Genomic DNA, 23,372 nt, shown 5'->3' on the forward strand with positions numbered 1-23,372 from the left:
CCGGCACTGCTGATCCTGATCAGGGAAGGGGAGCTTTTCACGGCAGCTGCGGTAGCGGTCATGAGTTTCAGGGATGCTGCCCGCCTCCCTTCACCTCTGTGCTGAATCCCGCAGTGGGCTGCACACACCCCGCCTCCCCCAGGACCCGGCCCCAGCCTCCCCACCAACTCACCGATGGCCTTCTTTAGGGTCTCATAGGTGATCTCCTCGGCAGGCACTCGCTGAGGGGGAAGGGACAGAAGTGATCAGAAAGGTGGAGTGTGGGTGGAGGAGGTGGCTCTGGCTTCCTCAGTTAGTGGGCAGCCCCTCTGGCTCCTCAGAAGAATGTCCCCAGGGGTGGAAGCTGCCCCAGGACACCCACATTCTCACCAGGGTTTCTGAAGCTCCCCCAGCAGGCGGGCACAGAGCCGTCCTCTGAAGGACAGCAGCGGGATGGCAGGGTCGGGGTGGGGTGGGGGAGGCCCAGTCCTCATCAGCGTGCCAAGAATCACCTGGAAGAGCTTGCTGCCTCCCCACCTCCCAACCCCCGCTTATCCCATCAAGCCCTATGGGAAGAAAACCCTGTGAAATTCAAAAAAATCTTCAGAGAATGTAACAGAAAATATTGGCAGCAAGAGGAAGCAGCTGGCAAATACCTCAAATGGAAATTTTAAGAACTGAACAACATTTTTGAAGACTCAGGATATCAAATGACCCACTGAGGTGATCTGAGTAAAGATCAGACACGCTGAGATCGGCTCAGGGACCTGGGTCACAGGTTCTCAGCCCTCGCAGGGCCTAGGAAAGGAGGTGGAAAATAGCAAACCCAAAGAAGGACTGCCCCATAGCCGCACAGGCTCGGGTAGAGGCTGGAAGCCGTGAAGACTTTGAACTAAGTCCTAGGTAGTCCCCAGGAGACTCTGGGCTCCCTGAGGCTGGATCCATGATTCACTCCTATCCCATCACTTAAACACAGTATTAAGTGAAAGAAGCAGACACAGTAGAAAATTATTTCACTGATATAAAGTTCAAGAAAGGACTGAAGTCAGGCTAGTGGCTCCCTTTGGGAGGGGAGTCTCTCGGGCAATGACAGTGTCCTCTCCCCTGATCTGGGTGTGACTGCACGGACACATTTCTTTAGTGAAAATTCACTGAGTTGTCCTTTTCTGATTTGACTACCATTCAGCAAATGCTAGTGTGAGGAGGAAGGCCAGAGATGTAGGTATGGGTGACAGTCGTTCACGGAATATTAAGTGAGTACTGAGTATGGGCGGGACTCTCGGCTGGTCCCGTGGTAGAGAGGGCACAGCCTGTTAGCATGGGAAGGACACGCAGAGGGAGCTGTGCTGAGCCCTCAGTCACAGGGAGCCAGCGCGGGCTTCTGGTAGGGTATGGCGGGCTGAGAGTGAAAAGAAGCATGGCGTGGCTGCAGGGCACGGGCTGGAGGCCCCCACACTCTTCCTGTAGCTACCAGGCTCCCCCTGAGCTAGGGGGACTCCCTGGGAAGAAAAGGAACCCATTCTGGTGACCCAGGGGACACTAGAGAGTAGGAGGCTCTGTTTCTCCTTCTCCTTCTGCTTCATTTTACTCATCGGTTCCCAAGGGTCTCTTAACTCCTGGGAAGGAGAATCACAACTTTGGCGGGAACAGCAGCCAACCCCCGCTGCAGTCCTGACATGGTTCCCTGTCCTGCAGAGCCGGAAGGCCTGGGAGGACGCCGGCTTCAACTCCATTCCAGTCTTCCAATTAGCCCAAGTCAGGGCTTCCTTCCTTGTAGGGGAAGGTTCCAGACAAGTGCCCCAGTGACAGAAGAGCAGGGAAGGTGGCTAAGGGCACAGTTAGAGGGAGGCTCGGTCCCGACCCCAACGACTTCTCCTTGCTCCGGTGCGTCTGGGGAAAGGCTCAGGGTAGAGGCTGTCCTCCACGGCTGCCCCAGCACCAACACGTAGAAACTGTCCCAGTCCCCCCTCCTGTTCCTGGGCATCCTCCTCACTTCCTGCTGAGGCTTCCCCACCTGTCAATTTCCTTAATGGCGGAAGACCCAGTTAAACCCAAGTGCGCTGCGTCTCATGGCCTCGTCTCCCTCATGACCCCTTCCGCTCCTGCTCTGCCCCGCCCTTATTTCTTTTTCATTTGTAGGAGTAAGTTGAGTCTTTCCACTGTGATTCCTTCTTGCTTACTCATGGGCACATCTGCTTTATTTTCGGAGGTAGAAGAAGTAATGACAGTGGAGATATCCCCCGTTCATTTGGACATAAATTAGATATTCAGAGCCCCCAAGAGAAAATGGAAGACAGATCTTTAAGCCGCAACTTTGTCTTTAAAAAAGCACCTCTACTGATCTTTCTGGAAGAAACACCGTGAAAGCTCTTCTCGCCCTCATCTCTCCTGTCAGGCCTTCCAGTTTCCAACATGGCACACACCGGCCTCCGTTGGGAATGGGAAATGATCACGAGCAAGCTTTTCAAGAGGGATTTGTATGATGTTGTCATGGGAGCGGTGTGTGTGTGTGTGTGTGTGTGTGTGTGTGTGTGTGTGTGTAGTGCATATAATTTTTCCAGATGGAAATATCTATGACATACATGACTAGAGATGGTAAGAAAATGGGGTATTTGAGAAATTGGCTTTCCATGCAACTTCATGCAACTTTAAATGTGTTGTGCAGTTAGGGGAGCCTGGAGCCTGGAGTGCCTGACTGGCAAGCAGCCAGAGCCGGTCCCCTCCCCTGGGAATGTGGGACGGCATAGCAAGAACAGGCCACTCACCTCCTCCTTCTCTGGGCTGTTCCTGGATTCCACCTCCACCTGCAGGGAAATGGTTTCTCCAATGCTCTTCCTCTTGGATAAGCGATCCTCATCTGGGAAAGGGAAGCCCAGAAGCTAGAGTTGCTGTGCTCAGAGCGAGCCAGGCTCACAGCTCTGGTACCATCTCGCCCCCATCCCCCACCTTTGCCTGACCCACAGTCCTTCTGGAAGGCTCAGGACGCACGGAGGCTACAGCTGGTTTTCCGAAGGCTGCCAGCCTCCCCTGCCAGCCTTAGGGTGGTGAGTTTTGCCATTTATGGCTACGATTTTGAAATCCTCGATGAGCACAAAGCAGCCGCTCACGACCAGAAAGCATACAGCAAGGTGCACGAGAAGCTGTCACTTGTGGAGCATTTCCTGAAGTGCCCGTGGCGTTATTATTCTGTGTGCGTCTCCCACCAGCCCCCTAAGGCAGGGGTCGTTAATCCCTATTTGCTAGTCAAGGAAAATGAAACTTTTCATTTGTCAGATGCCAGGAAACCCGTCTAAAGATTTTCAGGGAGTAAAGGGCAGGGAACGTGCACAGCCCATGTGTGCTCTCTGGGGCTCCATGGGGCCTCTCCCGTCCACGGCCGGCCTGTCTCATGGGCCACCTTCCCCCAAGGATCCGGCCCTGAGGAGAAGAGGTGGGGCGGTCGAGAGGCTCTTACCGCAGATTTCCCCTGCGTTTGTCCGCTCCCGTGTGACACGCCAGGGGCCAGGGGAGGCCCTGAAGGGCACCCAAGCCCCTCAGGCTCAGGCCCTGTTCTGCTGAGGAACAGCCAGAGGCAGTCTCGGAAGTGCTGGCGCAGAGGGCCTACCTGTCAGCTGAGGGACGTAGGGCAGGCAGAGCCTGTCGGAGTTGTAGCCGCTGCCCCCCAGGACCTCGCTGATCTTGCTCTGGCGGAAGAGGAACTCAATCACTACTCCGTCTAGATTTTGGGACAACCTGGAAGACACAGAAGGATAAGAGGCAACTAGCGGGATCTCCTAATGACTTTATTATAAAAGGAACATTCATCCTACAAAAGGACAGAGAAGCAGAAGGAAAAGAAAATCAGCCATAGTCCCACTTTCCAGAGACGACATCTTTGCATTTTGTGCAGAATCCTTCCGGGGGCTCAGGTCTACGCGCATGTGCCCGTACACGTACACACACACACACACACACACACACACACACCACCTCACCCCCTGACTTCCTGTTCTGTCATCGTTTTTATCTACCGATTGCACCATGCATGGTTCGCGTGAACTTTTCTCCAAACCGCTGTGGTGGAAAGGACATCATTTATAAAGCTACCCCCTCTGGTTAGACATTTTGCTTTTTCACAGTATTTTCCTTGAGTTCCTCTGAGGCTAGCATGACACAGACTGCAGTCCTCGGACGCCACCTGGATGGATCCAGTGTCTTGCAAGAACGACTTCTCCAGGAGGCACAGCCCATGGGCTTGGCCAAAGCCCTGGAAGCTTACGTTAAACTCTCTAGGGCACAACACACTGACACGGCTCAAGGGTGGATTACAGTCCCGTGATGAAGGTCACACTGGACCCAGGACGTCTGGGCCACAGGCAGGGTCCACTTTGGGCCCTTGAGCCCATGGAGGCCTCAGCCCCGGCTTCAGACTGCCCACCTTCTCACTCACCACGTCCTAGGTGTTCCCCTCACCTGGGCTTCTCCACAAACACGGCCTCAGGGAGCATGTAGGGCGCCTCCTTCTTCCGGGTCTCTATCACCTGCAGTTGGGAGGAACCGCATGAGAGCTGGGGTCGACAGAGGGGAGGAGCTCTGGGCAGGCAAAGGCTAGCTCTCACCCCTCTCCTGGTGGTTCCTTCCTCCCACAGACTCCTTGCCTGAGCACCCTGCAGCTGGGCTTCGAAGGGACAAACTCAGATCAACAGTGACCCTCACAGCAGCCTGAGATGCCCAAGCGGATGGCTCAGGCCATCCCCAGTGATGGGTACGCATCAAGCGTCCTTCAAAGGCAGGGCACTTAGCCCTGGGGAGATGGCGGTTGCTTGCTCCTATGCCCTATTCCTATTTTCTATGTAAACGTGGAAGAGGGGGCAGTGGTCACACCCTCCCCCCAACATCAGAGCAGAAACATCCTGATGGACAGTCACAGACGCAGTTCCAGTGAAAGTTGGTAAGATGGTGAGAGGCGGGAGGGTAGTTGGTGTGCAAGTATGGACAGGAGTGAGCCACCCATGTCTGGGCCATGTCTGGGCACGGCCTTCTCTGCACCCCCGACTGGCCCATGCTGGGGGGGGCAAAGTGATACAGTGCCCCTCTCCCATGGCCCCCAGCACCCCTGAGCCAGCTGGGACTCAAGGTTTCTTATTTTAGTTCGTTTTGCTTGTGTATTTTTTTTTTAAGATTTTTATTTATTTATTTGGCAGAGATCACAAGTAGGCAGAGAGGCAGGCAGAGAGAGAGGAGGAAGCAGCTCCCTCCTGAGCAGAGAGCCCAATGCAGGGCTCGATCCCAGGACCCTGGGATCATGACCTGAGCCGAAGGCAGAGGCTTTAACCCACTGAGCCACCCAGGTGCCCCTTTGCTTGTGTATTTTAAAGTTAATCCTAGACATTCTATCATTCCACCTATAAATACTTCAGTATGTTTTTAAAATGTCTTTTGGGGACATTTGATTATAGACTGGGTATTAGATAACACTGAGGCATTACAGATAACTTAGTTAGGCACGTTAATAACATGGCGATTAGGTAGGACGGGGTCCATATTTTTTACACACAACACTGATATCTATAGGGGTAAAATGATATGCAAGCTGAGATTTGCTGTAAAATAAGAAAAAGCAAAAAAGAGATAAAGTTAATGTGGGAAATTTCATCCGCATGATAGAAACATGGATGTTCACTGTTCTCACACTGCTTTGGTGATGTTTGAAAACTTCCATAATAAAATTTTTTTTTTTTTTTTTTTAAGTAGCATTCGTCCCAGACCACACTAGAGTGGTGTGTAGCTGGGCCTCCGGGAGAAGGGGTGGCATGGGTGGGGGCAGGGAGTAGAGGCAGGAGGTTTGCAGGTGAGGAAGGGGTCCAGGTTCCTGCCTGTGGCAGACCCCACCATGCTATGTGGTGTCATACAGGAGGAAATGCTGCCTCTGGTAACTTCCCCTGGTCCCTAGTTGTTCTGTCAACCCTTCCTCAATGCCTACATGTGGCACGGGGCTCCCGCCATGGAGGATGAGTGGTTCTGGGGAAACCCCGAGCTGAGTGCCTCCTGAGCTCTCAGGGTCGCAAGGACACCAACCTCATGGATGTGTTGGCAGAAGGCGGGGACCGTAGTGAGCTGGCTGATGAGGTTCAGGTAGGCTGCGCCCAGCGCGTAGAGGGCACAGCGGTTGTACACAGGCAAGTTCTCTTCATTGACCTGGGCCACGTCCTGTGGCAACACAGAGGCGCCTTGGAGTTTTTCAACAAATTAACGTTGGTGCCCCAACCTCCGCCCAACCTCTCCCAGCCTTCTTTAGTAAGGGACGGCCCATCTCTTTAGACCAAGCCTTTTTCAGCATTTGTCCCCTAACTTCCTGGGAGACAGAAGTCATCCTTGGTAAAGTGGAAGGGAATCACCCCGAGAACAACACAAGATCTGGTTGCTCATAAGTACTTGAGTGGAGGCGTGATGACCTCATTCTCCACTTTGCAGTTCCAGCTTTGGTGACCTTGACCGTCCAAACCCTCATCATTAATCATACCTCTAGGATGCTGTGTCCTTGAATATAGGCCTTGAATGACTCTTGGGGGACTGGACTGGTTTGTTAAACTGGGTCCCTATATTAAGCTGAGAGAGTTGCGACAGGTACTCGGGATTGGGACACAGAGGAATCTCAAGTTCTAGAGTGAAGACAATCATAGCAGCTGGGCTGGCTTTGCAGGATTTAGCCCTGGTGGCCCAAGATTCTCCCCCACTGAATTCCCAGGTTTGCCCTCATTCCTGCTCCTAGGTAGGATCTAAAGCTGCCTAGCTTCAGGACCCTGGACACTGCCTGGTCTTTTGAGGTCTGAAGGACCCACCCCAATTCCCAGCATCCTTGAAAGTACACTTCCATCCAAAAGGACTCTGGAAGGCTGCAGCCCTATCTAGTGAACACTGGCTCTCTAAGAGTTACGAGGGAAGCTTGCTGAATCTCCAGGACCCCACGCATGGGGCAAGAACTGGGAATATGTATTTTTCATAAGTGCTTGGGGTAATTCTGAGACACAGCCAGGCTTGGACACCAGATGACCCACAGATGAAGTTTGTGTTGGGATCACTCAAGGTTTATGAGAACTTGGTACCCCTTGAAGTCTCATTCAGACCTTGTGAGACTTGAAATACCAGGGACCAAAGGGTGATTTTGAAAGAGCCTATTCCCTGGGTCTCCTCCGGCCTGAGAATGGGCGCCAGCCATGGATGAGGCATTCTTGGGTGGTTCCCCAAACAGAACCATGGCTTGTGGTCCCTGGAGGAATGGGGAGCCAAGGGTGCCATATTCCTGGGCTCTGAGACAGCTGTGCTCTCATGAGTGCCCCGCGCTGATCCCACCCCACCACATGCTGCCCATGCCAGGTCCCACCTGAACAGCCCCACCTGAACAGCCAGCACCAGGCGGATGAGGTCGACCACCACCTCCTCGTTGGCCAGCTCAATGCTGATGAGCGCCAGCAAGCCATAGAGCGCCTCATAATGCTTCTGTATGTTCGACTCCTCCTTGCAGCTCAGGTAGATATGTCTGTAGAGCTGCTGGGAGTGCTGGGCATGGGAAAAGGGCGGGGGCAAGGTCGCAGTGGGTGGGTGGAGGTGGGAGGGGCAGGGAGAATGGGAGGAGACCAGTCTGCAGGTGGTGCGAGGCTGTGTGCACCCCACCTCCACCCTTAGGGAAAGGGTGCCTTCTCTCTCTCTCTCTCTCAAGTACTTGGGTTCAGCTGGTCATCCTGACTAAGTGTGCTCAAAGAGGGAGCAAGCAGGCTTGGAGATGGGGTCAGCACTGACTTGGGGGCTGGGAGGCGGGGGCCCATAAAGCCTGGCCCACCTGGGGTTTGCTGGGGCTTAAGTCACAGGGGCTAACCTTCTTCATGAAGACGGTGTCCTGTCGGGAGCACTTGTCCACTTTCAGCTTCAGGACAGAGATGTCACTGAGGGTACTGGGAAGGGACACAAGGGGCCATCTTAGCCCTGTGCAAGGCCAGTCAGAGCTCAGGCAGCGTCACTGGGCTTTACCCCAATGTTGTCAGTTGGGTCCCAGCCTCCCACCCCCCTTAGCTCAGTCTCCACTTTCCTCAAGTTCTCAACCCCTCTGTCCTGCCCACTTTTTCTGGTCCCTTTTTCTAAAACACCAATTCAGGGGCACTTGGGTGGCTCAGTTGGTTAAGCGACTGCCTTCGGCTCAGGTCACAATCCCAGAGTCCCAGGATCGAGTCCTACATCAGGCTCCCAGCAACATGGGGAGTCTGCTTCTCCCTCTGACCTTCTCCTCTCTCATGCTCTCTCTCACTCTCTCTCTTTAATAAATAAATAAAATCTTTAAATACCAATTCCCATTATTCTCTTCCTCCCTTCCCCTCCTCCCCAGTCTTTCCTGATAAACCTGCACCCCCTTCCTTCCTCCCCACCCACTAACTCCCTTTAGTACCTGCTCTTCCTCTCCCCCGTCTCCACTCCATCCCCTGGCTCCCTGGGAGAAGTGCCCTTCCATCATTCCCGCTCTCATAGGACCCCAGGGTCCATGTCCGTGATCAGCTCCTGCTGGTTCCCAATGAATAAGGGAACTGTCCTCTCACCTGGGTGTGAGACCTACGGGAAGTCTTCTCCCCCACCATACACCTACTGGAGGGGAGACCCCAAGTTCACCTGATGGTAGAGAACTTGTGGCGGTTGCCATGACGATCGATGAAACTGATGAGAATCTCTAGAACAAAGAGGCGGATCTCTGCGTCCTCCATGAGGGCGGTGGACAGAAGGCGGTCCAGGAAGTTGCTGGGCAGGGCTGACATCATGTTGTTGCACTGGAAACCTGTGGACACCTGTGAGCAAGCCCAGCATGGCCGAGCTTAGTTAGGGGCACTGGCACCCTCAGTGCAGCGAGGAGATGGACAGCAGCCGGTGGATCTGGGGTCTAATGAACCTGACCCCTCCTGACAGCTCACAGTCCAGCTCCCTTGTCCTCCATCCTAGGCCCTGGATGCCTGAGGCAACTTTTTTGAACATGCCAACAACCACCTAGACCTATTTTGGGTTGTTGAAAGCAAGCAAGGGGTAAGCACTAGAGGGGAGCAGGGGCCAGGGAACCTCTGGACCTAATGGTCCAGCAGCCAGGGCACAGCTGATGAACACTCCCCACGAACGCGACACTGCGTAAGGGCACAGATGGTCACACAGACACGGAGAGGCAGTGGGAGAGCTTACAGTGGGGCTGAGGACCCACAACCCTCCCCCCCACAACAACCATTTCAAGACAACTCTTCAAGGTGGGCATCCTGGGGGGTCTTCAGATTAAAGCCAGTGGCTGTCAGTAGACACATCACGCCATCATTATTCTCTTCCATGTCACGCCACGTCAGTAAAACAATCCCAAAGTTTACAGCAGCAGCATCTACTATAGCCCAACTGTGGAAGGAGCCCAGATGTCCTCTGACAGATGAATGGATAAAGAAGATGTGATGTGGGGAGCCTGGGTGGCTCAGTGGGTTAAAGCCTCTGCCTTTGGCTCAGGCCATGATCCCAGGGTCTTGGGATTGAGCCCCGCATCGGGCTCTCTGCTCGGCAGGAAGCCTGCTTCCCCCCCCCTCTCTGCCTGCCTCTCTGCCTACTTGTGATCTCTGTCTGTCAAATAAATAAATAAAATCTAAAAAAAAAATTTTAAAAGAAGATGTGATGTACATACACAATGGAATACTATGCAGCCATCAAAAATCCTGCCATTTGCAACAACGTGGATGGAACTAGAGGGTATTATGCTAAGCGAAATGAGTCAATCGGAGAAAGACAATTATCATATGATCTCACTCTGTGGAATTTAAGAAACAAAACAGAGGATCATAGGGGAAGGGAGGGAAAAATAAAACAAGATGAGATGAGAGAGGGAAACAAACCATAAGAGACTCTTAATCTTAGGAAACAAACAGGGTTGCTGGAGGGGCAGGGGTGGAGATGGGGTAACTGGCGGAGGGACATTAAGGAGGGCATGTGATGTAATGAGCATTGGGTATTATAAGACTGATGAATCACTGACCTCTACCTCTGTAACTAATAATATATTATATGTTAATTAATTGAATTTAAATAAAAACAAAAAAATTTTTAAAAACCCACAAAAAACAAAAGCAGCAAAACAATATTGATGGTTAAATCCAAATTGCAAAACAATGCCTTTGATGATTCAGCAGACCCTAGGGGACCTAGCAAGGCCTGGTGGCATCAATAGTAAACATCAGCTAAAGGGGGGTATGAGTGCCCCCCAAACTGTCACCTTGATAAGGAGCTGGGTACAGTGAGGGCAAGCTCAGCAGAAATGGCAGGAGCACACAGACCAAGGAGGTCACCAGATGTGGGCAGTGCCAGCATGAAAAGCCTTTATAAAAACACAGTGGCATGAACGGCGTGGGCTCAGGAGCGGGTGGGGCGTGCAGATCAGCAGGGCTGGAACAGAGACTGGGGCTGAGGGCTGAGATGGGGAGTCAGGGAGGGGAAGGCGCCTGAGGATCTCCCACCTCAGTCTGAGAGGTGAAATCTGGAGGCATGTCAATTGTACACAGACACCTACTATTTAAAAAGGAGCAACGTGTGGGGAGCATCATTTCTAGAAAATTCTCCTTGTGGTTGTATGTCTGATTGATGAGGACAGATGGAGATAAGGACAACCATGAGGAGAATCTAGCTGTGAGATTTCCAGAGCTTAGGCGGAGCTGTGTGTAAGAATCCCTGGGGAGCCCGTTACAAACAGATTCCAGGACCCCACTCAGACCCATGGCTCCAAATCTCACTGAGTCCATATATGTTCTAACAAGTTGGTCATGAGATGGCTTTTGAAGATAATCAATCTGGACTCCAGTGATAGTTGCAAAGATGTAAAGAGGAATGTAAAATCCCGATGAAGGGAAAGACAGACTGAGGTGGGCACAAGTGCTGAGGGCAAAACAGGTGGAAGGGACCTAGGGAGGTACTTGGAAGGGGGAAAAAAGGGCAGGAACCAAAGATAGCATCCCAATTCAGAGATAATGTTTGAGTGACAAGACTATTAGTAGCTGATAAGGAACCTTTGTGAAAATTGGGAGCAGTGCCCTGCCTGCTCCAGATGATCCAGCTCTGTGGATGCCCAGACTGTTAATGAGTGTAACACAGGCTAGATTTCAGCCCCCTAGTCACCCTTCAAGCCAGGCCTATTTGTGCAGTGTGCAACCTGCACAACTGTATGTGGTAGCCTTCTCTTGGTCCTTTGGGAGGAGTTGCCTTCTGTAGAGTCAGAGCAGGACTGGGGACAGGAGAGGCTCACCTGAAGGAGGGATTTCAGCAGCATAATCTGGGTCAGCCGGTTCCTGTTCTCTCTGTAGACCAGAGACACAAATACTCATCAGGATGGTGATGTGGGCAGAGACCCCACATTTGCTTGCCCAGGTTCCCCTTGTGATTAGATTCTCCATTAAGCTTGTTTCCCGGGACCGCTGACTTCCAGAGCCAGGAAGTAGACCAGAGAATTAACGGCTTGCCCCAAAGGTGGGAGGTAGTTATTGGTGGGGCAGCCTGAGGAATTGTTGTGGGCTCCAAGGGCCCCACTAAAGACAGCTGAGGGATTTGAGAGTAGAAGAAAAGTGAGGGCAGGACCAGGAAAATTAAAGCGAAGTAAGGAAGAAAACACGGGAAGGGAAGCTGGGGTGGAATTTTGGCCAATAGGGGAGAAAGGGCAGAGAGGCTGGGAGGCTTACCCTGTCTTCCCTGTCTCCATGGGATGATGCAGGGAAGGCAGTGGGACCTTGCTCATGATGAAGAGGATCACCTCGGAGCGCTGATACGTGGGCAACGTGCTGGCAAAGGAGCCTGCAGTAAGGAGATGGGGTTGGCTCAGGTGGGGCTGCCGCCTGCCAGGGTCTCCGCTCCGCCTCTCAACTGGACAAACTACCGCCCAGAGTGCAGGCTGCGTCCCTAGGGAGACAACTAAGACGCGGAGGGAGAAACCTTCGCTTGTCATTCCGCAGGCTGTGGTCAGCGTCTCTGGGAAGGAGAGGGGAGAGCGCCCTGGTGCTAAGCCAGGGCGGCTCTGCAGTGACCAGCTCTGCAAGCTCGGAGGTGGCCGTCCGGTTCTCCCCGTCCGCATCCACGTGCGCATCCACGGCCTTCTCCCTTTCCTCCCTCCCGCCTCTCCTCTTCCTCGCTTCTCCCCACCAATCGCTCCCGGGTGGCGGCATCCGACCGGCCTGATAGGGGCTGGGGGCGGGAAGAGTTCGCGGCTCTCCGCCTCTGATCCTAAGTCCCGCCTGAGCAACCCACGGACGTCGTTCCGCGCTCTCCCTCACGCCCGACCCCGGCCAGTCCGAGAGCTGTGCGCGCCGCCGACGGACTCCATCTCCTCCGACGTCCGCGGGTAACGCAACCTGAGCGGATGACTTTCCTGCAGCGTCCGAGCGCGGTCCGGGTGGAGGCCGCCCCCTGCCTCTCCCAACCAGGACGGACGCTGCGGCGCCCGGCCCCGCCCCACCACCGGCCCCGCCCACCACGGCCCCGCCCCGGGTCCCACCTATGGTCTTGATGACAGCCTCTTGGAACATGCGCTCTTCGTGCTCTTTGATGATCTTGGTGCCCAGGCTGATGGCCCCGTCGTAGCTCCCGGTGAGGGCGTAGTCGATGCTGAGCCGCAGCTGCCTCAGCAGAGTGTTGAACATCTCCAGCACCGTGGGCCCTAAGCGCAGCGGGGGCGGGGTGCAGGGAGGGGGAGACCCGAAATCCAGGGCTGGCACTCCCGCTCATTCTCGCCGGTCTTGCATTCCAGCCGGGACCTTCCTCTGCCCCCTCCCCGCGCTCCCTTGCCCTTTTCTGGAGGGGGAGGCAGCCTCCCGCCGAGGGCAGGGCTTTGTCCTTGGAGGCTTCCGGGGCCCCCTTACCGACGGAGCCGGTGGCCGCGATGACGGCAGCTTCCGACAGGACCTCCACGATGCCCGCCCGCACCGTGGCCGCGCTGCGGCTGTTGGCATCCAGGTGGCTCAGGAGCTGCTGGATAACCAGGTGGGAGTGCTGCGGCTGGGGGGAGGAAGACGTGCTGGCCCCAAACCGCAACCCCCACGCGGCCTCTGCGCCAGGGCAGCTCTCGACTGGGACGCAACGGCCGGCGTGGACGAAGGTGAGGTCCTGAGGCCAGTGGGCACTGGAGGTGGTGTCCATGTCTCCTCAGTCCCTTCCCCCTGGTCCCACAGGAGCAGAAGCCCCATTCCAGGGACGACCTTGATTTCGAGATGCCCTGGGCCCTTCTACTTCAAGCGGGTCAAAAGTCAATTTTTGGGTCTTTCTTTTCATTGTTCCTGGGTCCCAGGTCATACTGGTAAGGACCACCACAGGCCACAGGGTTTAGCCCCCTGCTGCACAAAGTGTAGCCTGATTACACTGGGACAGTAGAAACCTCGAGAATAAGGGCTTAGTAAGCAACGTCATCAGGCTGTGGCGTGAGTGGGGTCTAGGGGCTTGTATTTTACATGAGCTTTTCATTTACTTTTTTAAAGAATTCTTTTTAATTGTATTTTATAAAGTATTTATCTGTGCTGTATCAGAAATAAAACTAAAACCTGCCCTTCCTCCCAGCCAGATGAAGCAGCACGTTGAGACACCTGGGGGCTGGGGAGAAGTTACAGAGTACGGCTGGCTTTCTCCTTTAGCACACCGGCCTGCTCCCCGAGGTGCCCTTGGCCGGTCCACAAGCTGGAGGGGGAAGCCGCCGTACCTGAATTGAGTACATGATGATTTTAAAGCAACGGATGGCAAAGACCTTGGGTTCCCAGAGAGAATGGTTATCCAGGTGGCTGTGAGGGAGAAAACACGGGAGGAATGGCTATGAAAGGTAAAGCAATGGTAGGGAGGACAGACAAGCTTGGGGGGGAGAGGAGCCTCCTGAGAGACCCAGCCCCTGGCAGAGCTCCCAGGTGAGGAAGGCCTTCCAGGTGGCGGGAGGGAGGAGGATGAGGACCCCGGGGCTGTCCCCTCCCAGGAACCGGAGGGAAGCCCAGAACAGAGTTCTGTAGCTGTGGACTCAGGAGTGAAGCCAGGCACCTTCCTCTGGTTTTGGGGCCTCCTACCAGCACCTCTCCCCAACACTGCTCTTGGCCACTGTGTGGTAGCTTCTGCTGTCACACAGGCATAGACAAGGGACCATCTTGGGCAAAGGACCACCACCATAACACCTCTTTCCCCTCTCCCCGAGTCAGCAAGATGCCAGGACCCGAAAGTTCTCTGAGGGCTGGTGTGGGGGCCGGCGGCACTCACATGAGAACAGGCTTGATGGCGTTTTTGATGTTGCCAAAGGCAGCGCGGCCCAGCAATTCCCGAAGGCACCTCTCGGCCAGCTCTGCTGGGTTCTCTTTCTCCTTCTCTGGTGCTTGGAGGGGCGAGGGAGAGCGGCTGTGGAAACAAGCAGCACGTGGGTAAGTGATGGCGAGCAAAGCTTGAATCAGTCTTTGTGCAGCCTGCATTTCTTTTTTCTTTTTTTAAAGATGATTTTACTTATTTATTAGAGAGAGAGAGAGAGAGGGCACAAGCAGGGAGAGTGGAAGAGGGAGAAGCAGACTTCCTGCTGAGTAGGGAGCCCAATGCGAGCCTCCATCTCGACCCTGAGATCCTGATCTGAGCCAAAGGCGGAGGCTTAACCGACTGTACCGCCCAGGCGCCCCAGCAGCCTGCGTTTCCACACTGCGTCCTTGCACGCGGTGCACAGGGACAGGCAGGAATTTGATGCGGGCTATCATAATACAATGTGGGAGAGATCCTGACTGTCAGAGATGAAACAGAGTAAAGGACCCCAGGATGGAGGAAGATCATGGGAGAAGGGGTCAAATTCTCTTTCCGGAAATCCTTGGGCACAGGTGTCCCCGCAGGAAGGACAGATAGCCTGCACATCACAGGTCTGGGAGGCACAGACCACAGTGTCTCCATTCCCCAAAGCCTGGGAAGGAAAAAGATTGAGTGTGAAAGAGAGGGAGGCCGAGTAATAGAGAAAGCAAAAGAAAAGTGGAGGAGAGAGGGAGAGGAAAAAGAAAGGCAAGGCGGTTGGCGCAAGTGGGACTCAGTGGTACCTCAGTCATAGGGGCTGGATCTGGATAGAAGAAGGAGCCTCATGTCTCTCTCTGGGGGTTGAGACCCCTAGAGTCCACAGGCCAAGCTCGGGGGTGAGGTGCAGTTCCAGGAACGGCCCCCAGAGGGCCACACTTCCTTCCCCCCCAGCCTGTCCCCAGCTTCACCGGCTCCAGGGAGTCAGAGGAAGGGAGGGAGGAACCTGCTGTTCTCACACCTCGCCATGCACAGCCCAGGTGGACAGCAACACGAGCCTTTCCCTGCATCCCATTTTACAGATGGGAAGAGCGAGGGGCGAGGGACACACTGAATCCCCTGTCTGAGGGCTCCCATTCAAACCCAGCATCTGCAACTAGTGTCCAGGGGCTGCTGGCTGGTCAAGCTAGTTTTAAGGGCCTGCAGTGCCCATTAGGAAGTGAGGGAGGAAGGGAAAGTCCTCAGCCACTGGAGCCATGAAAGGTGCTTTAAAACCTCCTTGGCCTGCTGCTTTCAGAGAGACAGAGGTAACCCGACTCTTGGTTCTTTGTGTTCTTACCAGCTCGCACTTACCCTCAGGGAACCCAGCACGGTTACTGTCCTTCCTTCACGAATGCAGACCTTAGGGGGTGTGGAGCCGGCCTTGGACGCATTGCATAACAAGCCACAAAAACCAAGATCCCTGGCCTTTTAATTAGGCTTTACCAGCCAGCCCAAGCCCTGTGGTTCCCAAGCAGATGGCAGAGGCAGCCCGGGAGGGCCGTGCATGGCTGCTGCCCGAGCTCCTGCCTCGCCTGCTTACCTCTCTGCCTCCTCTATGTGCTGCAGATTGAAAAGCAGCGACGGGACAATTTTGTCCATGTGCTGTGGGTCCCAGATATTGGCTTGCAATTCATCGTTCACTGTCTTCCTCACCACCCCTTGAAGACCTTTGATGCCTGACATTCTGATTCTGGAAGAAAAAGGGCAACACGGAGTCATGAAATCCTCCAGCCTGGAGAGCCTGGCTTCTGTGGCAAGGGGAGGAGCACGGTGTGGGGACCGGGGATGCATTCGTCCATCCAAAGGCAGAAGGGAGCCCACCTTCTACCCTCTGTGTGACTCAGCCTCCTGGCCAGCTGGCTTCCTGTGCAAGTGGACATGAGCTGCTTTGATCCTGCCCCACCCCCACCCCCAGTCAAGACCCTGAGCCAGAGGCTATGCAGACTTAAGAGCGAAGTAACTAGAATATTGTCTCCCTCACTATTCTTACTCCTGGTTCTGGGTTACAAGGTACTTCCTAGGGGCGCCTGGATGGCTCAGTGGGTTAAGCCTCTGCCTTCTGCTCAGGTCATGATCTCAGGGTCCTGGGATCGAGCCCCGCATTGGGCTCTCTGCTCAGTGGGGAGCCTGCTTCCCCTTCTCTCTCTGCCTGCCTCTCTGCCTACTTGTGATCTCTGTCAGATAAATAAGTAAAATCTTTTAAAAAAACAAAAAACAAGGTACTTCCTAATACACAGAAGAAATACATCCCAAACACACTGGGCTCCTATGTCCCACCCAAGAGAGCCTGGCCAGCAAGAAACCAGGCCTGGCTGGTTTCCCCCCCAGGGCTTCCTTATGTGTGAATGTGAATTAATTCAGTCTCCCCAGAATTCTTCCCACATATGTACACATTTCATTCCATGGCACCTGGAGCTGACCGACCCTTTCAAAATAAAGCCCCAAAGACCAGGCCCTCAGAGAGACCTGCTCCTCTTATGGCTCCCTGTCATGGGCCCATCGGAGGCTTAACCAAGAGCAAGAGGCCTGGGGAGTATCTGAACCCAAGGGACACCCCCACCCCACCCCGCACAACACACACTCTTATTTATAAGACCCAAGTGTTGTTCTTGGAAAGGGGCTCTGGGCTCTGCTGAGGCTGTGAATGAACAACAGGGGGCTCTTGGGGAAAAGGGGCACAGGGAGGCTGACAGAAAGAAAAAGGATGATTTATGCCAGAAACACCTGTCACCCTGGCAAGCCTTCCTTTCAGGGTTGGCACGTGCCGTCTGTGGGCACTAATGGCCCTGCTCAGGTGCCAGGAGCAAATCTCAGCCACCATCCTCCCCACGGGCCGCACATCCTAATGCTGTCACAACACAGGGCTGACAGACGTCTGCTTCTGTGCCTTCTTCCCCCACCATGTCGTGTGTGTGTGTGTGTGTGTGTGTGTGTGTGTGTGTGTGTGTGTGGTGGCACAGGGATGTCCTCTCTGCTCCCCCTTCTGAAAGCTCAGTATTGCCTGAATGACCGGCCCCTGTTACAGCCACACCAGGCTCCAGTACTGTGCCTTCCCCAGTACCTGCCCCCAGACATGCCCCAACTGTTCCAGAACCGTCTGTCTCTTTAGAGCCCATCTGCAGTGAGGGGGCTATGGCAGGGCCAGTGCTGGGGAGATGACAAGGGGCTCCTTCCTCCAGGGGCCCCCACTACTTGTCGGAGGCACTGGGGTAGCACCCTTCCAGAGTCCATGACTATTTTAAGAGACGGGGGCCTGAGGAGGAGGGGATCCTTCCAACCACTCACAGGGTGACCTGCCCTGGAGATGTTCCACAGGCTCACAGCTTTGGGAACTGGCTCTCTGCGGGATGGTGGGGTTCACTTTCGGTTCCTTCAACCCAGACTGTCAGCAGGGCTCCCTGGCCCTGCCGTTGCACAAAACATGGCACTCAGGGCCCCTCCGAGGTACTGGGGTGATGAAGGAGAAAGCCAGCGGCTGAGTTCTGGAACAAAGCACTGGAGAATTGGGCTGCTGTGGGCATACCACCGTCAACGTCAGCCACCAAGCCTCCTCACTCTGGCTCCCCCTGGCCTCTCCCTTCTCTTCCCTTCTCCTTCCTTCTTTGTCCCCTTTGAACACATTCTCCATTTCATAGGGCCTCCCCGAGTTGATAACACAAACACACCCCATTTGGGCAGAGGCCCCCTTCCAATCGTTTTGCACCTTATCGTTCTACGACGAGACTTAGCACAAACCCCAATTCCCTGTTTCCTTGCTCATGCACTGCTCCATTGGTCTGACGCTCTGTCCCCCTTATCTTCTGTGGGCATATATTCACGTAAATGCCTTTGTGATTTTATTTGAGAAGTTTTCATTCTATGTGGATAAGTGTGTTTCTGTGAGTTGAAGAATTTGATAAGTTTGAGTCTGAACGTAAAAGCGTAGTCCGTAATTCAGGACGTTTATCTGAAAGCATTCATTCTTGGCACCTGGCTTGCTCGGTTGGCAGAGCATCCGACCCTTGATCTTGGGGTTGTGAGTTCAAGCTCCACGTTAGGCACAGAGATGACATAAAAGAAATAAAATCTTAAAAAAAAAAAAGCATTCATTCATTCACTCATTCATTCATTCAATAACTGTTTATTGAGCACCTACTGGTCCCCAGGCAGTGCTGCGGCACCTGAGAGGCAGCAGTGAACAAAACGATGACTCTGGCCTCCCAGAGTTTACATTCTGCTGGGGGACAGACAAAGAGTAAGAAACAATAAGCATGTCATGAAGGGGATTGTGCTATGCGGGGAAAACAGAGCAGGGCAAGGGAGAAGAGAAGGGGGTATGTGGGATGTTTGAGAGAAGTGGGTGTTGATCAGGAGTTATTTGAGCAAGGGCTTGCAGGGGGAAAGCAAGTGAGCTAGACAGATCTATGGAGGAAGTATTCCAGGCATATGAACAGATGGTGCAAAGGCCCTGTGGCAGGAATGTCCTTGGTGTGTTTGTGGGCAGTAAGGAGGCCTGTGTGGCTGGAGGGGAATGAGCCAGGGGTTAGTGGAAGAGACAAAGCCAGGATGCCCACAGAGATCAGCCAATGTGAAGACTTGGGTTTTGTATCAGCAGATGTATGTTGTGATGGATAGTGGCGATAGTGTGATGGATAGTGGGTGTGTATAAATGCACGTACTCCTGAACAAAAAAACACAGGTCTGTGCATGTGTGTATAAGTGTGCTCAGATTTGGTTCCCAAGACCATTGCCTTCCATCTGCTCCTATTTCGTGCCCCAGAAGATTTTCCTTTGAAAGCACAAGCTGGGAGTCCTGCTCTGCCCACTTGCCCACCTACGTCCCGCCAGGTGTTTCCCTCCCTCCCCAGCGATGTCAGAGCCAAGGTCAATGCTGCAGAGGTCAGACAGTGCGCTCTGGGCTGGGAACGCTGTAAGACCCCTCGATGCTTTTGCCCTTAGCTGAGTGGGCCCCCTCGCCTCCCCTACTCACTTGGTTTTGATTTCCGTGTCATCGTGGCTGGAGTGGCACATTTCACTGAAGCGGGACACAAAGAAGTCATAGCTCCGGTGATAGGATGGGGTGTCCTCTTCGATGTTGGCAAACTTCACAAACTGCCCGGGAGGAGGGAGAGATGTACAGGTGAGAGGTGACCCACTGTGCTCTTCACCTTCGGACTCTGGGCTCTGGCGCTTGCCATCCCGAGGCCCCCTGCCCTAGTAAAGCCAGGGGACATACACACCCGGGAGCCACGCGTTCCAGGATGTGGCTCGGCTCTGCTTCCCGCAGCACACCCGGTCTCCACGCCTCCGTGGATTCCAAATCCTGCTTGCCCTTCCCGTCTACACCACACGACCGGACCCTATGGCCCTTTTCAGCCCATCCCCGCTGAGGTGAGCAGAGGATGGAACAGGTGAGGACACGAAGGCGACTCTCTTAAGCTCCTGCCGCCTTCCATGCCCAGAGCCGCACCAAACACACGGAGGTCTGGAGGCAGTCAGGGATGAACTGAAACAGCCAAAGCCAATGCCAAACCGTGTCTCAACACTTTAGAATGAATTCTGGGAAACAAGAACAAACCTAAAATTTGATTTAAAAATATTATTCCGTAGGGAGAGGGTGGCTGGGTTATGGACACTGGGGAGGGTATGGGCTATGGTGAGCGCTGTGAAATGTGTAAGCCTGATGATTCACAGACCGTTCCCCTGGGGCAAATAATACATTTTATGTTAATAAATATAATTTATAAAACTTTAATTCCATTTTATTATTTAAAATTATGTATTAATTTATGTTTAAAGATTTTATTTATTAACTTGAGAGAGAAAGTGCACAGGGGATTGGAATGTAGGGAGGGACAAGCAGACTCCTCGCTGAGCTGGGAGCCCTGATGCAGGGCTCAGTCCCAGGACCCCGAGATCATGACCTGAGCCAAAGGCAGACTCTTGACCAACTGAGCCACCCAGGCACCCCTATTGCTTCAAATTTGAGCACATTTTTAAAGTTTGCAGATTCAGTTCTGTTAAGTCTGGCTCAGTATTATCAGGGCTGGATTCCTTCTGCCACCCAGCTGCACATTTGCAATTCTAAATAGGGACTTAATTTCAATGGACTCCCACAGAGAAGCAAGAATCAGGGACTAAGTAGAGTTAAATTGCTAAAACTTAAGCATCATTCTTATAGTTTATTAGATAAATAAAATAAACATAGTTTTTATGCTTAATAAAAATTAAGCATAATTCTTATTGTTTAATGTTATAAATTTAGTCCTGCAAACAACTCAAAAGATTACACTTATAATAAAATCTATTCTCCATGATTCTGTCTTGCATTATTTAATTTTTATAAACATTTGTTGGTTCTAAAAGGATATGCTATTATTTCTAAAATCATCTAGTTAATGCACTCATAATATTCATTACCAATTCCAATCTGTTTCTCTGTGTAACTACTCACAATTTGTTAACTTTTCTGGATGACAATTAGCTTGCATCAACATCATTAATTTTTCTTTCACTAATAAATATACATTTATTTTCTGCTGGCTGAACGAATCTCAACATACAAAGCAGATGAGGAGATCTTGCTTTCCAAGTTAACATCTGAAATGTAAACCTCTATTTGGAAGCGAATCTTCCGATATTAGCAATAAATCCAAAGGACCCTGCTTGCATTATTGATGGGGTTCTGCAGAAGAGGCATAGTGGTAATCCATCACTGATAGATCGTAAATTGATTAGATTAATTCATTGATTAGATGTAAGTTCAGGAATTCTAGAAACAATGAATTCTAGAAACGTAGCCTTCAGCTACGTGAACTTCTTAAGTCCCCAAAGGTTAGAACACACAGGTAGGTTGATCCAAAGGTTCAAGCAAAGTTTGGGCTCATGCCTGCTCATACCTACCAACAGGATGATCCCTGGCCGCCCTTCCCTCCTCACGGTGGGAGTCTGGCGTGGTCAGGGTGTCCGTCTATTCAAAGGGGACACACAGCAGATCTACTCTCACTGGCAGCATGACTTTTTTTTTTAAATATTTTATTTTATTTATTTGATAGAGAGAGCTCACAAGTAGGCAGAGAGGCAGGCAGAGAGAGAGGAGGAAGCAGGCTCCCTGCTGAGCAGAGAGCCCGATGCGGGGCTCGATCCCAGGACCCTGAGATCATGACCTGAGCCGAAGGCAGAGGCTTTAACCCACTGAGCCACCCAGGCGCCCCTGACTTTTTTTTTAAAGATTTTATTTATTTATTTGATAGACAGAGATTACAAGTAGTCAGAGAGGCAGGCAGAGAGAGAGGAGGAAGCAGGTTCTCCACTGAGCAGAGAGCCCGATGGGGGGTTCGATCCCAGGACCCTGAGACCATGACCTGAACCAAAGGCAGAGTCCTTAACCCACTGAGCCACCCAGGCGCCCCTCACTGGCAGCATGACTTTTGAGCGGGACTTTGAACTTCTCTTATGGTTTGGTTTTCCCGTATGTGAATAAATACTGCAGTCATCATTCACTAAGAGTCTTCATTTTTTAAAAAAAGATTTTTAAAAAATTTATTTGAGAGGGAGAGGGAGAGACTGTGCACGTACAAGAGCTGGGGGAGGGCAGAAGGAGAGGGAGAAGCAGGCTCTCGGCTGAGCAGGAAGCCCGATGTCGGGGCTCCATCCCAGGACCCTGAGATCATGACCTGAGCCAAAGGCAGAGGCTGAAAACTAACTGAGCCACCCAGGCGCCCCTTAATTTTTTTCTTATACTGTATGTACTTCCCATATGATGAGGCAGCTTAAAATAAGACAATCCGAGTGTATGCAAGAGAATATGCATTTGAAAGTATTAAAACAAGAGACCATAATAAAGAGGGAGAAATAGTCAAAGATTTCATCTCTCACACTTACTGACTGGGTAGACTCAGATGTATGTCAGGGGAACGAACGCCCAGACCTCAAGTTCACTGGTTTAGGAGTGCCACCCCAAGCATTTTACACACGTCATCTCTTCTTAGAACGACTCTAAGTGAGAGACAGATTATGGTAAACAAAGCCACAGAGCTCCAGAGCCACATGGATTGGCACCACCGGCCCCAGACATACTGAGTCACTGAGTCACTCTGGGAGGAGGCCCAGGGGTTGACCTTGTAGCATGGTCAGTCCCAGGAGACCTGATGGGATGGCCCCCAATTGAGAAACACTGCCCGGTCGCTAGCAGACAACCTGGCCTCCCGTCTTCCGCACACCACCACGGACACGGACGCTTCTCTGAACCAATGCCTGATCTCTGTGCAACTTTCCACTTTTACTTTCCTCCTCTTCTAAGCGCCGTGAAGCCACGAGGAGGCCTGACCCCAGTCAGGGGCATGGCCTAGCGGCACAGCCTGAGTGCTTGTCACGCCCAGTGCTGTTGAGTCTGGCCATTACCCATGCTGTTCAAGCTGCTAAATATTTTGACTCATACCCACAGGCTGTAAGGTTAGAATTGAGATATGATTGATATTTAAAAACCGAAAATTCCACGGCAGCCACACTGGTCACGCGGGATAGAAAACATGCATGGGGATCCCTTTTCTACAACCGGGGCGGCCTTTTTCTAGTTTCTTCTGGATCTCTGCCCACAGGGCCAGCTCCAGCTGCTAACCACACTGGAAATTGCCCTCATTCTTTTCTTCTGTGACTGTCTGTGTCCCTGGATTTTCACACCTCTGCACCCTTCCTCCCTGGGAATTTAGGTCTGCGTCTTCTCAAATTTTGCTTTCGACAAGAGAGTTCTTCCATTTAAGTAGACAATGGTCCCCCCATGCTGCCGGGGCCACAGGAGGACGGCCGCCTCCTTGTTCTGCCTCTTATCCTCTGTGTGACTGTGAACATGTTGTAAAACTTCTGAGCCACTGCCTCCTCCTTGGTGAAGTAGGGACACTAGGACACCGGCTGGTCACCAGGATTAAATGTGGGGACATATGCGGAATGACTAGCGCGGTGCCTGGCTAGCTCAGGGAACAGTGCTGCAGTGACCGTGGTGACTGTGGTCTGGTCTGTCAGCTCGGAGGCTAGACAGCGTGACCCTTGTCCTTTTCATGTCATCAACATGGGCCCGGCCAGGCAATCACAGAGGAGGGGTCCAGGTGGGTAGCATGGACCAT

The 23,372-nt window shown here is 52.8% G+C and overlaps 1 protein-coding gene across 1 annotated transcript in view; it reads right to left on the reverse strand.

The window, feature by feature from the left end:
- LOC111154165 (EFR3 homolog B) overlaps nt 1-23,372 on the reverse strand; it is an 88,153-nt gene that overhangs the window by 6,790 nt on the left and 57,991 nt on the right. The window contains exons 5-20 of the mRNA XM_022513594.1: nt 19,241-19,362; nt 15,812-15,961; nt 14,230-14,364; nt 13,691-13,769; nt 12,861-12,996; nt 12,497-12,658; nt 11,688-11,799; nt 11,258-11,309; nt 8,617-8,789; nt 7,835-7,910; nt 7,357-7,518; nt 6,037-6,168; nt 4,432-4,499; nt 3,584-3,711; nt 2,745-2,836; nt 173-221 (exon numbers count right to left, since the gene is read on the reverse strand). Of these exons, the coding sequence (XP_022369302.1) occupies nt 173-221; nt 2,745-2,836; nt 3,584-3,711; nt 4,432-4,499; nt 6,037-6,168; nt 7,357-7,518; nt 7,835-7,910; nt 8,617-8,789; nt 11,258-11,309; nt 11,688-11,799; nt 12,497-12,658; nt 12,861-12,996; nt 13,691-13,769; nt 14,230-14,364; nt 15,812-15,961; nt 19,241-19,362 (1,828 nt within the window). The remainder of the gene's footprint in view (nt 1-172; nt 222-2,744; nt 2,837-3,583; nt 3,712-4,431; nt 4,500-6,036; nt 6,169-7,356; nt 7,519-7,834; nt 7,911-8,616; nt 8,790-11,257; nt 11,310-11,687; nt 11,800-12,496; nt 12,659-12,860; nt 12,997-13,690; nt 13,770-14,229; nt 14,365-15,811; nt 15,962-19,240; nt 19,363-23,372) is intronic.

This window comes from Enhydra lutris, unplaced genomic scaffold, assembly GCF_002288905.1.
Source record: "Enhydra lutris kenyoni isolate GAN:26980312 unplaced genomic scaffold, ASM228890v2 scaffoldscaffold35, whole genome shotgun sequence".
NCBI lineage: Eukaryota > Metazoa > Chordata > Mammalia > Carnivora > Mustelidae > Enhydra > Enhydra lutris.